This window comes from Eubalaena glacialis, chromosome 13 (assembly GCF_028564815.1).
Source record: "Eubalaena glacialis isolate mEubGla1 chromosome 13, mEubGla1.1.hap2.+ XY, whole genome shotgun sequence".
Classification (NCBI taxonomy): Eukaryota; Metazoa; Chordata; class Mammalia; order Artiodactyla; family Balaenidae; genus Eubalaena; species Eubalaena glacialis.
Window position 1 is genome coordinate 71,405,833 of NC_083728.1, and position 15,679 is coordinate 71,421,511.

Here is a 15,679-nt window from a genome sequence, read left to right on the forward strand (position 1 = left end):
TCATGGCCCTTACCACTCCCTGTTTGGATTGCTGCTGTAGCTTTTTAGTTGGGGAAGGCTTCCTTCCAGACTATCTTCTACAGGAACCTCTCTCAAATTCGAATCTGATCACATCATGCCATGACCTACAATGATTTTTACAGCTTTCATGGTAAACATAAACTTCTTAGCTTAACACGTAAGCCCTTTAATGATTTGGTCTCTGTCTCTTTTTTTTAGATTCATCACCTACCATTTGTCCAAATCATCCTAATGGCTAACATTTATTGAGCTGCCCTTTTATGTGCCAGGCACTGTGCTAGGTGCTTGCTTTTCCTCTTGTTTAAACCTCTCAGTAACTTGGTGGTTTAAACAGATAAGGAAATTGAGGCATAGAGAGCTTAGGAAACTTGTCCAAAGTAAGTGGTAGAACCAGACTCCAACTCAGATGTGTGTGACACTCAAGTTCAAGCCCTTAAGCAACATAGCAGCGTGCTCCAAAGTGTAGACCTGGAGAACCCGCATCACAATATCCCAGATACTTGCTAAAGTGCAGATTCCTGTGGTGTGATGATTCACCCCACTCCTTGGGGGTGAGTCCCTAAGCTCTGCATTTTAAATACACTCTCTAGGCAAGGGACAAGGCATAGTATCACTGTCCTGTGCTGTGTACCTTTAGCCATAAGAAACTATTCCTCCAGCACACCACACTGTTCCATTCCTCTGCACCTTTGCACAAGCTTTGCCTCTTACTGGAACATCTCTGCCTTCTCATCTTCATCTTTCAAGACTCAGCCCAAGTGGCCCCTCTTCTGGAAAGCCTTCTATCATTATTCACGGTGATTTTGAAGCCCCTCCTTGGTGCTTCCTGAGTGCAGCCCTCTACGGCATCACTTTCACATCTTATAACCACTGGCTCTTACTGTCCATCCCCTCACCAGGACACAAGCTCTTCTGCCTTCTTCATCTGTCCCCCCAGCACCTTGTACATCCCCTTGCCATAGTATATGCTGGCTAAGTGTTCGTTAGATTCACTTCCAGCCTCCATCTTCCTGGTTCATCCCTTTCCAATAGGCCACTGTTGGTGAACACTGCATTTTAATTGCTGTTTCATTTAGGCACGTGTTCAGCTGCAAGTCACAGAAAGCCCGACTAATAGTGGCCTGAGCAATAAAGACATTTCGTCACCTCACGTGCCTGGAGCATGGCGGCAGGGAGGGTCCAATTTGAGCGCAAGGGCTCTGTTCCCCCAGCAGGGTTATAGGTTCTTTCCGCTCTGCCTCTTACATAATGTTGCCTTTGTTGTATAAAATGAACAACTACGTTCACTTGTTCTTAGATTAATGTTCGTTTTAAATGCATGTAACATTAAATTCCCCTAACCAATTACAGGTTCTCCCTGCTACCCAGAAGTAGAGTTCCTGTGAAAACTTTCGTAAGCCAAAATGGCATAAAGCAAAGAAATGATTACCTTAGGACACATCTTGCTAAAGGATGCACAGACTAAATCGAGAAAAAGTACAGATGTTCACAGACAGTTCAAAACTATGGTGGTGTGATGCTGAGATGCTGAGTGTAGCTCCAGGGGAAGGAGCTTGGTGGGGCCACTCCACTGCTCGGAATGCACACTTCCTCTGTAACAGTTCGCTGCAAAACAAACGCTGATCGCGCTTTTCACTTTTCACCTTTTCTGTTAAAGCAAAAATGCCCTTTGGATTTCTCTTGGTTAGCGAAAACAGGTACTATTGTAGGTCTTTTGTAAAAGTGAAGTGCGTAAAGCAAACTTTCGAAAAGTGGGGGACACCTGGAATCCACTTTACAAGCTTAGGTAACTAAAAGATTGTAAACATTTGTAAATTTAATATACCTGATGTTCTTAAGAATTTCTAATGCCAAACCAGCAAATTTTTCTTCAGTACTCTACAAACTTAATAAATTCATGCAAAATTATATGGCTTTGAATGTAAAAAGCATCCGTCTGTAATCAATTATATGTTTTAAAGTGAAATCGCAAGGTGACAGTGACAAATTCTCAAATATGCCAGATTCTCTTAAATCTTACAGAGGCTTGAAATAAAAAACACATCAGATTGTCCTGAAGCAAATGTATTTTTCCATACTTCTAGATAATCATATAACTGTGTATCTTTTGTGGTTGTAGGATGAAAAAGTTTGTATATTTTCCATCAAATTTCTCCTTGGGAAAAATATAAATGGCAAATAAATCATAATTAAAGAAATATAAATAAAAGTAAAGTATCATTTTAAATATGTATGAGATCAGTTATACCCTAGAGAAACAGGCAGACTTACTATTAGGAGTGTGAATTATTATAAACCTTTTGGAGGAAAATTTGGCAATTTGGCCCAAATTTTAAATTATTTTTTTCTTTGAAAGAACAATTCCACATCTAAGAGTTAATCCTACAAAAGTACCTCCTTTCTGATCAATGATGTATGTATAAAGCTGCTTACAACAGCATTGTTTGTAATAATGAAAAATTGGAAGCAACCTAAAAGCCCACTAAGAGTACACTGGTTAAATAAATGAAGCACATCATATAGTAGCAGCATTGAACGAGTTCCATGATTCAGCACCTAGAATGGATTCTGGCACATAGTGGGCTCTCAATAAATACGGATGAATGAATTGATAAAGAGTCAAAAGTAACTTGCTGTAGTGTTTGTTTTGTTCATTCATTCATTCATTCATTGCTTCATTCATTCAGCTTCTGACTTCCCTGGCGGTCCAAGCGTGGTTAAGACTCCACGCTTCCAATGCAGGGGACGTGGGTTCGATCCCTGGTCGGGCAACTAAGATCCCACAAGCCGTGCAGCCAAAAAATTTAAATTAAAAAATAAAGTACATTCATTCAGCTTCATATTCTTTGGGAATGTGATGGTGAGCACAAACAGACCCAGGTACATCCACATCCCACCCCCCAAAAAAACACAGTCTTTTAGAAGAGGTACTCATTAATTTTTACAAATTTCAAATAAGGGTAAGACTTAGTATGAGTTATGCAGAGTAAGGACACAGTGTTATCAAGTTCTATGCTTGGATGATTTGACCTAGTCTAGTAGATCTAAAGTGAATGAGTGTATTTGTGAATTATATACAAATGTTAGTAAATGCATTGGAAAAGTTTTGGTTGAATCTATGCCAATTCCAACAACGGTTATGGGTTGTAATGGGATTAGGTATGACTTAGATTCTACATAAGCCATCTCCGTATTATTTGGAATTTTTCTCATAATAAGCATGTATTGCTTTTGTAATCAAAGCTATAAATGTATATGTATCTTAAATCCAAACAAATAGTTTTCACACCACGTTGGTGATTCTCAGTGTTTGGGGGAAGAAGGTGAATTTACATTTTTGCTTGAGAGGAAAAAATAAAGTGGTAGAGCTAGAGTTGCTGTGGTGGGCAGAATTCTCAGATGGCCCCCAAGATTCCTGCCCCTAGTGCACATACCTCCCAGTTATCCAATCAGAAACTAATTTAGGCACTGCTGTCAAAGGATTTTTCAGATGTAATTAAAGTGTGTAATCAGTTGACTTTATTTTTTTTTTGTAATTGAATCTGTAGGTTTTTTGTTTATTTGTTTTGTTTTTTGGCCACACTGCACAGCTTGTGGGATCTTAATTCCCTGACCAGGGATCGAACCCAGGACCCCAGCATTGGAAGCTCAGAGTCCTAACCATTGGACTACCAGGGAATTCCCTCAATTGACTTTAAATTAAGAAGACTATTGTAGGTGGGCCTGACCTAATCAGGTGAGCCCTTACAAGAAGTCAGAGAGATTCAAGCAGAAGAGACTACTGTTGCTTTGAAGTAGCAAATATCCAAGAGTGAGCTGCCTGGACCTGAGGGTGGCCAGCCTCTAGGTGCTGAGAGCAGTCCCCATAACAAGCCAAAAGAAAATGGGGACTTCAGAGCTACATCCACAAGAAACTGAATCCCACCAACAATCAGTGAACTTGGAAGAGGACCCCAGCCGTCAGATGAGATCACAGCCATGGCCAACACGTTGATTTCAGCCTGATGAGACCCCGACCCATACCCAGACTCCTGACCCTTGGGAACTGTGAGATAATAAATTTGTGTTAAGTTGCTAAGTTTGTGGTAATTTGTTACACAGCACTAGAAACCTATTCTAGCTAGTATAGGGAATCAAAATTGCTTAAAACCTGCATCCTGACATACTAGTCCCCAACCTGATACCTAGGAATTGAAAAAAAAGTTGAGAATTGCTCTACCACCTGATAAGGAACTAGGTAATGGAATAAAACTTGCCTCCAATACAAATGCATCAACCCCATCTCACCCAGAAACTTTGTTTTCCCTCATCACTGCAAAGCAACTATGCAATTGCCTTTGAAACATTGACCTTTCCGGAAATATTTCTACCAGTCTTTCCCTTAGGGGTGTAACCAATATAGTCATGGGCATTTTCTATCTCTCTCTCAGCAATAGTTGTTGTCACGCTGTAGAACTTATGTGGAATATTCTTTGCATTAAGCTCCCCAGCAGGTTGACAATGATCAGTCTTGAAACCTGGCAATTGTTCTCCAACTCACTGCATGTTAGAATCAGCTGGAGGACTTTAAAAATACTGATTCCCAGCCTCTTGCCCCAGACCTATTGAATCAAAATTTCTGGGGTCGGGCCAAGGCATTAGCATTTTCAAAAATCTCCCGGGTGATTATAATGTACAGCCAAGATGGAAACTTATTGGAGCTTACAGTAGAACCTCTCCAATTTTAAGCGCATGCAGCTTATCTGAGGGTCTCGTTAAAATGCAGATTCAGATTCAACAGATCTGGGGTGGGGCTTGAGATGTTGCATTTCTAACTCCCCAGGGATGCCGATGCTGCTGGTCCGTGGGCAATGCTTCGACTAGCAAGGGTTTACGGGATTGCTTTTCCAGCCGTATACCCCAATCTGGCAGCCTTAACTTCACGCCCATCCCCATGTCTGCCTGAGATGGCTCATCTTGCCTCTGTCTCTTTTATTCTGCCCCCCTATACGTAACATTCTCCTCTTCTTCTTTTTCTCCCCTCTCCTTCCTGTATGCTATTGGTGTCTTCCCTTAGCCACCCTCCTCATTTTCTTCCTCTTTTTATCCCTTGTAGTTATCATAATTTGGTGGGCAAAATCTAAATCTATCTTCTTGGGAAGAGTCTCAAACTCTTGCATAAAGCCTGGAGTCTTTCATGCAAGAGAAGAATCATCTCTTACCCATTTTAAATAAACACCCTGTAATGGCCAATTGTTTTTTCATTTTTGTAAACCACCGACCAAAATAAAATTTAAGGATATTTTATTCAGAGGAAAGGGAATTATCCACAAGCTGTAATGAAGTATGGAATTGAGGGTTTTTTTTTTCCCCCACTCCCTTCAGAGTATGAAGCTGAGCTGCCTTCCTTTCCAGAAGGATATAACGTCAAACAAGAAGCTGTGGTTACTGTGAGTATCACCCGGGCCCCAACCTAACTGAAAGGTTCTTACATGAAAACAGCACTGATGGCTGGTGAGCATCAGATAGTGTCATGAATCAGGGAGGGGGACAGGAAAGGCACTGGAACCAGAACCAGAAACAGGGCCAGTCATACCTCTGCTGCTAATGATGTGAATTAAAGGGCATCACACAACCACTTTGAGCCTCAGTTTCTGCATCTGTCAAATGGAGCAGATAATCCTTGACTAACTGACAGGGCCTTTGTAGGGCTCAAATGAGATCCTAGATGAGGAAGGCCTTTGCAGTGGATTCAACATCATGTCCACGTTGGGGACAGTTTTGCAGATGGAGCAGATTTCTTTTTGCATAGCTGGGTGGGCTAAGACTGTACTAAGGAAGGAGAGAGGGCCAAGGACAAGGCAGCCAGGAAGGGAGGCCCTAAGGCAGTATGCTTGGAGTAAAATAGGGACTTAATGGAGTTTAAAATAAAAAGGCTCTGAGAAATGAAGGGACTTGAGCAGGGTCACAGGGATGGGACAAAAACCTAAGTCACTAGACTTCAATATGTCACTGCAGCTGCCCCCATTAGAGATTCTGTGTCTAAGAACTTCCTTGGCCTGTGATTGTTCCTTTTTCATAGCATCCTGTTCTTGCTTTATGAATGCAATGCTTTCTCAAATTTCTCTGCAGATACAAATTACAGTTCTCTCCCCTGAATTATTTTTGCTTCTTCAGGGTCAGTTGTTCTTTATAGATCTTGATCTTTGTCTTTTATGCTGTTGATGTTCTTCATCTATGTAGAAAGTTTTGATTATTTATTCAAAATTTAAAATCCAGGCCTGAGTGGATATTTCTACATAGTTGGTATAGTTTTCTTCTACTGTCATACATGTTGGTTTGTTTTCTGGATGGGTCTCTTCCATGAATAGAAACACTGACTGGGAGCTCATGGGGAGTGATTGCCCACTGGAGGACTTTTCTTCAGGGTCAGCAGACAGGGACTCCCTATTTGGGGACTGGGCTGGGAGCCTCCAAATCAATATTGAGGTTTTTTATTTCTCTTGACCGCCAAAATGGCACCCTGAGTAGTTCTACTCCTTCCCAGGCTGTTTGTTTAATTTGTTTACAGAAGATTCATTGGAAAGGAGGGAGAGCAGGATATAAAAGGCTGCTGTGAATGCCAAAGGGGGCAGAAGTAGGAGGAGGGGGAATGAGGCAGCAGGCCAAGGGGTCCCCAGCCAGATTTTCACTTAACCCCTCCTGTATATTGTTTCCTTTCTCATTCCCACACTCTGAGGAACTGAACCTCTGAAGCCCTTTGGAATTCTGGTGGGAACGTGGACTCTCGTCTTCTGGGGGCAGTTTCCTCCTGTGGATTCTGACCTGCCACTCCTCCTCTCATCTGACAACAGGCTTTATTCTGTTTCTTTTGTAAATTTATTTATTTATTTATTTATTTTTGGCTGTGTTGGGTCTTCGTTGCTGCGCCCAGGCTTCCTCTAGTTGCAGCGAGCGGGGGCTACTCTTTGCTGTGGTGCGCGGGCTTCTCATTGCAGTGGCTTCTCTTGTTGTGGAGGACAGGCTCTAGGCATGCGGGCTTCAGTAGTTGTGGCACACGGGCTCAGTAGTTGTGGCACGTGGGCTCAGTAGTTGTGGCTGGCGGGCTCTAGAGCACAGTCTCAGTAGTTGTGGCACACGGGCTTAGTTGATCCACGGCATGTGGGATCTTCCTGGACCAGGGCTTGAACCCATGTCCCCTGCATTGGCAGGAGGATTCTTAACCACTGCGCCACCAGGGAAGCCCTATTCTGTTTCTTTTGGAAATGTCTGGAGATCTCTCATCCACTGACAGCCCTCCCAGTCTTCGTTATGGGTTTATTTCTTGGTTGTCCTTTATAGGTGTCTTGGGAGAGAAGAGAGAGAAAGATTTGTGCTCAGTATGCCCCCTTGAACCTAAATTCTGACACAGACTTTTATTCTTTGTTATATTATAAAAGAAAATACAATGATTTAAACTACATGAATTGATTTCCCTCCCCACCGCCACCCCAGGCATCGCCATCGGAGGAAAGGGTTTTCTACGGCTTCAACACGGAACACCTTTACCCAGCTCCTCCTTTAGCTGTGGTCCCACAAGTATCCTGTCCTCAAGTTCAACGGGAAACAATCGACCCAGAAACATGTACGTAAGGAAGTGTGATCTCAGCTCTATAGTTCAGGACTTGTAACATTGCAAAACCATGGGGTGGCGACAGGGTGGACAGACGGACCTCAGGGGGACCACGTAATAAGAAAGAATGTGTTCTTGTTTTAGTTTTTATTTTTAAGAGAAGTAGTCTTTATTCCACTGATGTATCTTTTCTTTTTTGAATTTTTGAATTTTATTTTATTTGTGTTTTTATACAGCAGGTTCCTATTAGTTATCTATTTTATACATATTAGTGTATATATGTCAATCCCAATCTCCCACTTCATCCCACCCGCCCTCCCGCTTTCCCCCCTTGGGGTCCACTGATGTATCTTTAAGGTTGAAAAGGAAGAAAGATGATCAATAACAAGCATACTTAAGTTCTACATTACATACAAAGGGGGAAAATGTAAAGAGTAAAAGAAAATATCATGCTGTCTTGCTTTGTGTGTGGAAGCCAGAGATGCAGGCGTCCTCGTCTTCCTCCCTGAGTCCCTGTTCCTCGCCCTCCCTGGTGCCAGGCCCTCTCCCGCTGGCTTGTTCTGTTCTCTCAGCTAGTGGGCTTTGGGCTTTGGTAACCACTATTACTGCGCCCTTAGGTCCTTGTACCCCCGCCCCGTTCCCCTCTGACCTCAGTTCCTACCACACTCCCCTTGCGTATTTCCCTCCAGCTACACCGGCCTCCTAGCTGTGCCTGTGGCCCCGGCCCCGTTTGAGACCCGGTCTACAGCCCCACCAGACTACAGAGGCTCAGAGGGATATTTTAAGTTTCTTCGGTAATCAGCCCAACTCAGCAGTCTGGAGTAAAATATAACATTTATGGTCATGTTGTTTAATGGAGAATACCTTTTTTTGTTCAGAAGCAAATGTTTCTCCCAAATTAACTTGAGCCATTTTGGATTTTTGGTGGGAATTTTTTGTTTGTTTTAGGTTCCCCCAGAGAATATTTGGAAACATTCATCTTTCCAGTTCTGCTTCCCGGAATGGCTAGCCTGCTTCACCAAGCAAAGAAAGAAAAATGTTTTGAGGTCAGTTGTTTTGTTTCTTTATTTCTAAATGCTCAATAATTCATTTTTATCAGGTGGTAGCTCATTATCTTAGTACCATCAAGTGGCTGTTTTCAAAACGATCCCTTTGGGAGGGAAAGCCTTGTTTCAGTCACTTATCCAGCTCCGCCCAGGACATCTAGTTGTGCACGCACACGCACTGCCATCTGTCTGACCGCCTGGCTCTGGGGAGGTTTTCTGCCTCGCTTGGCCTCCCTGCCTGCCCTTCTCCTGGGCAATTGGCATCTGCCAGGTTTCTTGGGTCTTCCTGCTCCCGTTATGACATGCACAGATTATAGCTCTCCTTCCCTCTTATCCAGCTCTGGATTGACCTTCCCACCTCGGGCCTCTCTCTACTCCACTTCATGCCAAATGCCACGAATGTACTTGCTTCAGGAGAGGCCTGGCCCATGGTGAGTGCTCGGTGACTGGTCATTATCATACTGCAGCCAGTTATCTGTATGAATCAAGTTCCAGTCCTGGCGCACCGCCACGTAAATACCCCAGAGGCTCCCTCTTTTCTGCAGTTGGCAGGATACGTCGGGTGTGTGTCTTCCCTGCGCAGTACTAGAATTTTGGATGGCCTATTCGCAGAGAGTAAAATAGCAACAACATTTCATGTTGACCAAGTGCTGGCTCTGCTGGGTGCTTTGCTTAGGGCTTTATCATCACTCCCAACAGTCCTGTGAGGTTCCTCTCAATTCATATCGTCTGCATTTTGCAGATGAGAAAACAGACGAACGGATAGATTCAGAAAGGTGATCAAGGGTGAATGGCAGAGCTAGGATTCAAATCCAAATTGAATGATTCATAATGATATTTTAAAAAGTTGGCCGTAACTACAGTGCAAACCCCAATTTGTTTGACACGTGTCTTTAAAGCATTCACAGGTAATGGTGTCACCTACTTGGTTGCGCTTCAGCACAGGATCTCTCTGTGAGAAGAGGATACTGTCCTGATGCCTTTATATACCGAAGAGACAACGTTTTCACGTGCTCTAGCAAACACTCAACTTTCCTTTAGCGCTGCCTTGACCTTATACTGACCCTCCTGTGTCTTAGTCACCCCACTTTATACTTCCCCCTAATTCACTGCCACTGATCCATTCAGCATAACATTCCTTCTGACAGGCCTCACCGTGACAGTTGTGTCTTTAGTAGAAGCAGAAACGAATTACGAGACGTTGATCTGAAACCAGGCAGCACGCCTGTGAAGGAGGTGTTTAGGGTACACTGCTGGGCCACGGGACACCGTTTGAGAACCGTGGATCCACATGAGGACTCCAAGACCCCTCAGCCTGGCTTTCAAGGCCCTCTGCAGTCTTTTCCCTCCTTCCTTAGAAGGACATCTCTCTCTGTTCTCCTTCCTGGGTGATACCCTCCAGCAGATAGAACCACTTGGAGGTCCCTGTACCTGCCCTGTACTTCACGGCTTCTGTGCATATGTTCCTTCTTTTTTTTTTTTTTTTTTTTTTAAGAAAAAAATCCTTGAGTTCTTCTTCTCTGCATATTTAAGTTCTATTTGTTTTTCCAAACTCAGCTCTGTGGCTTCTCTTTCAGGCCTACTATTCCCAAACTGGAAGCAATTGAACCCAGCCCTCAGATTTCAGAGTATTTCATCTATTCCTCTTCTAGTGGAAAATTAAGACATCCTTAATTAAGACATTCTTGACCCACAAATACACTTCATTTTATACATGTCTGTCTCCCCCAGTATTTTAAGTTCCTTGAGGACAGATTCTCTGATTTATTTTTGTATCTCTTTTCAGTGCCTAGTATATTCTACCCAGTACCTAGCCCCTGGTGAATACATAGTTGGCCCTCAATAAATGAGTGCACAGTTGGACATCAGGGGAGCACCTCTACTACTATGTCCTTGACCAAAACCCAGCTTTCTTCTACCTGGGAAGGCTGTTCTCTTGGGCTCATCCCTGGAGGGACGCCATGAAGGGGGGTGAGAGAAGAAGACATCCATCTATTTCGTGAGATAGTCAATGTAAGAGAGCAGTGGGTGGCAAATTCCACTGCCTAACCCTCCTTATATATTAATTATGCAATTAACTAGTAAATTGGGCTTTGGTTTATGGCATATTGATTAAGAACACATCTCTGGAGTCAGGGTTACCTGGTTTTGACATCTCCCTCCACCCCAGCTGGCTGTACAGCCTTGGGCAAGTTATTTCATCTTTCTGAGCCACCATCTTTTCCTTATGTGTAAAATGAAGATGATCATAGCACCTGCTCATGGTGTTACTGAACCAGGGTCATTTGCCTGATGCACAGCAAGCCAAATACTAAGGCGCTGAGGTTTGCAGCAGAGAAAGGGTTTATTCACCAGGCAGCCAAGTGAGGAGATGGGATAACAAGTCTCAGGTCCACATCCCCGAAGGCAAGGGGCTTGGGATATTTATGGGTGAAGAGTATACCGTCAGAGGTCCAGGGGAAGGTGATTGGAGGCAGGAAAAGGGTGAGGTAATCACTGCTCTGCACAGGTATATCTGAGTTACATGCTTCTTTCTTTTTTTTTTTTTTTTTTTTTGGCTGCGTTGGGTCTTCGTTGCTGCGTGTGGGCTTTCTCTAGATGCAGCGAGCGGGGGCTACTCTCTGTGGTGGTGCGTGGGTTTCTCATTGCGGTGGCTTCTCCTGTTGCAGAGCACGGGCTCTAGGTGTGCAGGCTTCAGTAGTTGCGGCGCACGGGCTTAGTTGTTCTGCGGCATGTGGGATCTTCCCGGACCAGGGCTTGAACCCGTGTCCCCTGCATCAGCAGGCAGATTCCTAACCACTGCGCCACCAGGGAAGCCCCTGCTTCTTTCTTCATGGGATGCATGTTCAGAAAATAGAGGTGCTAGCATGATATGAGGGTGGAGTTTTTGGCTCTCTGACGTCACAAGGTCATTCATCGGACGACTGTATAGGCCCAGTTTTAGGGTTGGTGGTCCCAACCAGTTTTAGCCTGCTTGAACTTGACAAGAGCTGACTCCAAGTTTCTGAAAAACAGCTTAAGCCACCGTTACTATAGCAACCCATACGTCAGAGGTGTTATCTATAGGAGGCAGTTATGGAGTCTTGTGATGTATTATCTAGGCTACATGAAGCTTGGAGGGTATGCAATTTGCAAAAATAATTAAGGCATGCTTGATCAGTGAAAGCAGGTTATAAGCAGAGGGGCTTTTAACAAGCAGTTCCCTTATCTGCTCAAGACAAGCTCAAGAATTTCTGTTAGCCACCAGTTTCGGTTAACCCTATGGGGCACAGTTTCAATGGGATTATCATGCTGATGAAATGAGGTAGCCCATACAAAGTACTTAGGGCAGTCCCTGGAATGTAGGAAGAACTCAGTAGATGTTAACTTATTATTGATCATTAGTATTACTGGGCTACAGGTTCTCCCCAGATAGGGTGGGTTACACCCATTACCTGAGTGGGCTTGCTCTTGTTCCTTGGCTACCCAGAGACCTTATTCAGCGCTTGGCCCCAGCTCCCCCCCAAACATCTGATTACACAAGGACTTCATGAAGAAGGTTTATTTTGCTGATACTTTCATAGGGAGGTGGGAAGAGGGCTTTGTTGGCATCTATCAAGCAATACTTCATTAATCCTCTCTAGAACCACGTCTGTCCTCTCCAGGCACCTCCTCCCACACAGCCTCTCCAGACCCCTTTTGGGTCCTGAACAATTCAGCTCTGGCTCTCAGCCTGCATAGCCCACTCAGCAAAGAAAAGTGCAGCATTCGGCTTACCCTTCCTTCCTCAAAATGCAATTCAACCGCTATTCATAGCTTTCGGTGGGTGGGAGTGGTGGTAGGGGGCTTCACACCTCTCACCCCAACAAAGACAGAATGGCAAGGTTTTCTTCATATTGCTCTGGCAGAAATTCTTAGTTTTGAGACACAGGCCTGGTGAATTCAAATCTGGGAAACCTTAATCCTGCTATATTCTCCTGATATTCTGGTACAGACCAGTTGTCCTGATTGAACCAGAAAAAACCACAATGATCAGATCCCCATTTTCATTAACATGAGAAGCTGCTCTGCTAAAGGGGACTCTAAACAGAAAAAGCTGGTAAAATGAATGCCAGCAATTCAGGTACTGACTGTCCATCCAGGTCATGGTGGTCCCCTCACTTGTGGTTTGACTGCTGCTATCATAATAGTTGGTGATCGTATTAATGGTCAGATAAGCTTTCTCACTGGTTAGTTGTCTACTGTGTGTCATCACTGGTCAAATTGCTTTATACGTATCATCACATTTCACCCTTACAATCAACCTCTAAGCCAGATCCCCTTTTCCATCAACCGCTTTTTACAGAGGCGGTCCCTGGAACTCAGAGAAGTTGAGCATTACCTAAGATCACCCAGCTAGTGAGCAATGGAACAGGTCTTCAACCAAGGTCCAGATGCTCCGAGAGCCTGTGCTTTCATCCCTCTCAAAAAATGGGGCTTGGAGGCTGTCCTCTAAATAGCTCCAGGAAATACAAATTTTTTTCATTTGTAGTTCTTTTCTGGAGAACAGATTGCTACTTGCCTTAAGTTATAAAATCTAAACTGCTTCTAATTCTCGTGTATTTTTCATTTGCTCACTTGGCTTCCTCTGACGACTTAATTCTTGTCCCCCATTTGTAACTGAGCTTCCCCTCCTCTGTGTGGTGTTAAACAGGGCAAGGTGTGGCCGGATGGAATGGTAGTGAGGCTGGGGGCCAGAGAGCAGAGCCCTTGGCCTGACCCTGTATGTGTCAGATGGCCTTGCCTCTCTGGCTTCAGGTCCTGCTGCTAAATGCGAGAGACCAGACAATCCTGCAAGTCATATTTCAAGGATCTTTCTTTTTAATCCTGCTGTTGGCCAAAGTATATTCAGTGTACCCTGCCTTTTATTAGCTTGATCAAAGGATGGAACGCAGTGATTAAACAATGAAATGAGCACAGTGAAATAACCTTTGTTTGGATATGTGTGAGAATATCTGCAAACAGATTAAGCCACCCAAGTTCAGTTCCTTTCAACAAACATTTATTAAGCCCTACTATGTGCTGATCATGGGGCCAGGCCCTGGGGACCCAGAGAGGACAAGTCTGGCCCTGTCCTCAAGGAAACCACAGAGAGTAGCAAAGCCCTCGGTAGCTGAAAGATAAAGGTAGCTTTTATTTTCTTCCCCTTTGTATCTGTTCTCTTTTGCTCCTCCAAAAGAAGAATGAATATGGAGAAACAGCGAGCGTGGATCTGGTGCTAGACATTCACTTCTAGACCTTAAGGCAGCTGTATTCACTTGTGCAGCCTTTATTCTAATTTATTCACCTATTATTCTTCTAATTTATACAAAAATCAGCTAAAAGGACAGTAATTAAGATTTTACATTGAGGGTTGCGTGTCTAATTTTTGCCCATAAATAATTTTGTAATGAGGGGGCTAGAAACAGTTTCCAGCCTCCAGGCAATGATAAAACGCTTTTAAAGGATCAGAGAAATTTCTATTTGTATTAGAGAGTAATGAGGCATCCTTGTGCCAACTCATACTTCATCTTTGACATCCCACGGATGAGCTGCCACTGGGACTAAATGAAAACAGATGAAACTTCAAATGCTGCAGGTGCTTGAATGGAGCATTAGACTTTCAATGCTATAATGAATGATCAAAGGATGTAAAAAAAGTGGGTTCTTAAAACTGATAACTTGCAAGAATTGATAAACTTTACAGGCAGCTAGACACCCTGGAGTCCTGTGTGACCACTTCCTTGCAGTGTGACCCTATGTAATCTGTGAGGAATCCTCAACTATTAAAGGGATGACAGAGGTGCTCTCGTTACCAGGAGGATGACTCACTGAAGGATGCTCACAGGCACCATCGAATGTTACCTTCCTGCCCCGCCTTCCCTTCAGTCTTTACCTGGAAGTTCAGTATTTGAATGCTTCAAATAGGCAAGATGGGTGAATTATCATTACTTCTTTCATTTCCTGATTCAGGATTTTAGGATTTCTTAATTAAATTTGATTCCCTCCCCCACCTCCCCCCCGCCCCCGACATCGTCTTTTTTTTCTTTTTTTTTTAATTAATTAATTAATTTATTTATTTTGGCTGTGTTGGGTCTCCGTTTCTGTGTGAGGGCTTTCTCTAGTTGAGGCGAGCGGGGGCCACTCTTCATCGCGTTGCGCGGGCCTCTCACTATCACGGCCTCTCTTGTTGCGGAGCACAGGCTCCAGACGCGCAGGCTCAGTAGTTGTGGCTCACGGGCCCAGTTGCTCCACGGCATGTGGGATTTTCCCAGACCAGGGCTCGAACCCGTGTCCCCTGCATTGGCAGGCAGATTCTCAACCACTGCGCCACCAGGGAAGCCCCACGTAGTCTTTTGTGGGTTATTTTTGCTGGCTTAAAAATTACATAATTGCCATCTCATCATTTGTCAGACCCAAGTGGAGCTCCTCTTATCCAGATCTGCACAACAGATTTGCATTTTCTTGATTCAGCTCTTCCTCACATCCTGTCATTGGGAATAGATGCTTAAACTGAATGATAACCAGCCTCCAGCCAAAATTACATAACGGGAGCATTCTTATCTGTCACCCACAATTGAACTTGCATCCAAATGGCTCTTGAACAGCAGCATAATTCATTGTTAATTAGGGCCATTCAAATTATATCTTGAAACAGCATTTATATTAGGTCACTTAAGAATAATTGCTGATTTGTATTTTGCCCTTAAAATGCTGACTTCTAGTTATTTTTTCGTGCTTTCCTCCTTTTCTGTTTTGTCCTGTGATATTGTTCCAGCAATACCTGGGGCATAGTAGGGACCCACTAATAGTTGTGGGATGAATAAATGAATATGATTCTGCAAAAGTCAGAGCCTACTTTTAAGATCATCATTAAGTTACAGGAGCACATGGCTGTTACATGCAGGAGGTCATTTACTAACTGTACCTGCACTGCTTGGATTGATTACTTCCGGAGGTGGGTAGACCATGGGGAGGCTGTCCGGGTCTGTCGGGTCCCCTGGAGCTAGAGATGAGGAAGGAA

At 43.8% G+C, this 15,679-nt stretch overlaps 1 protein-coding gene across 3 annotated transcripts in view; it reads left to right on the plus strand.

Moving 5' to 3' along the window:
* IQCK (IQ motif containing K) overlaps positions 1-15,679 on the plus strand; it is a 126,671-nt gene that overhangs the window by 4,454 nt on the left and 106,538 nt on the right. For all 3 annotated transcript variants that reach the window (XM_061208292.1, XM_061208290.1, XM_061208291.1), the window contains exons 2-4: positions 5,386-5,450; positions 7,495-7,624; positions 8,561-8,658. In XM_061208292.1, the coding sequence (XP_061064275.1) occupies positions 5,386-5,450; positions 7,495-7,624; positions 8,561-8,658 (293 nt within the window). The remainder of the gene's footprint in view (positions 1-5,385; positions 5,451-7,494; positions 7,625-8,560; positions 8,659-15,679) is intronic.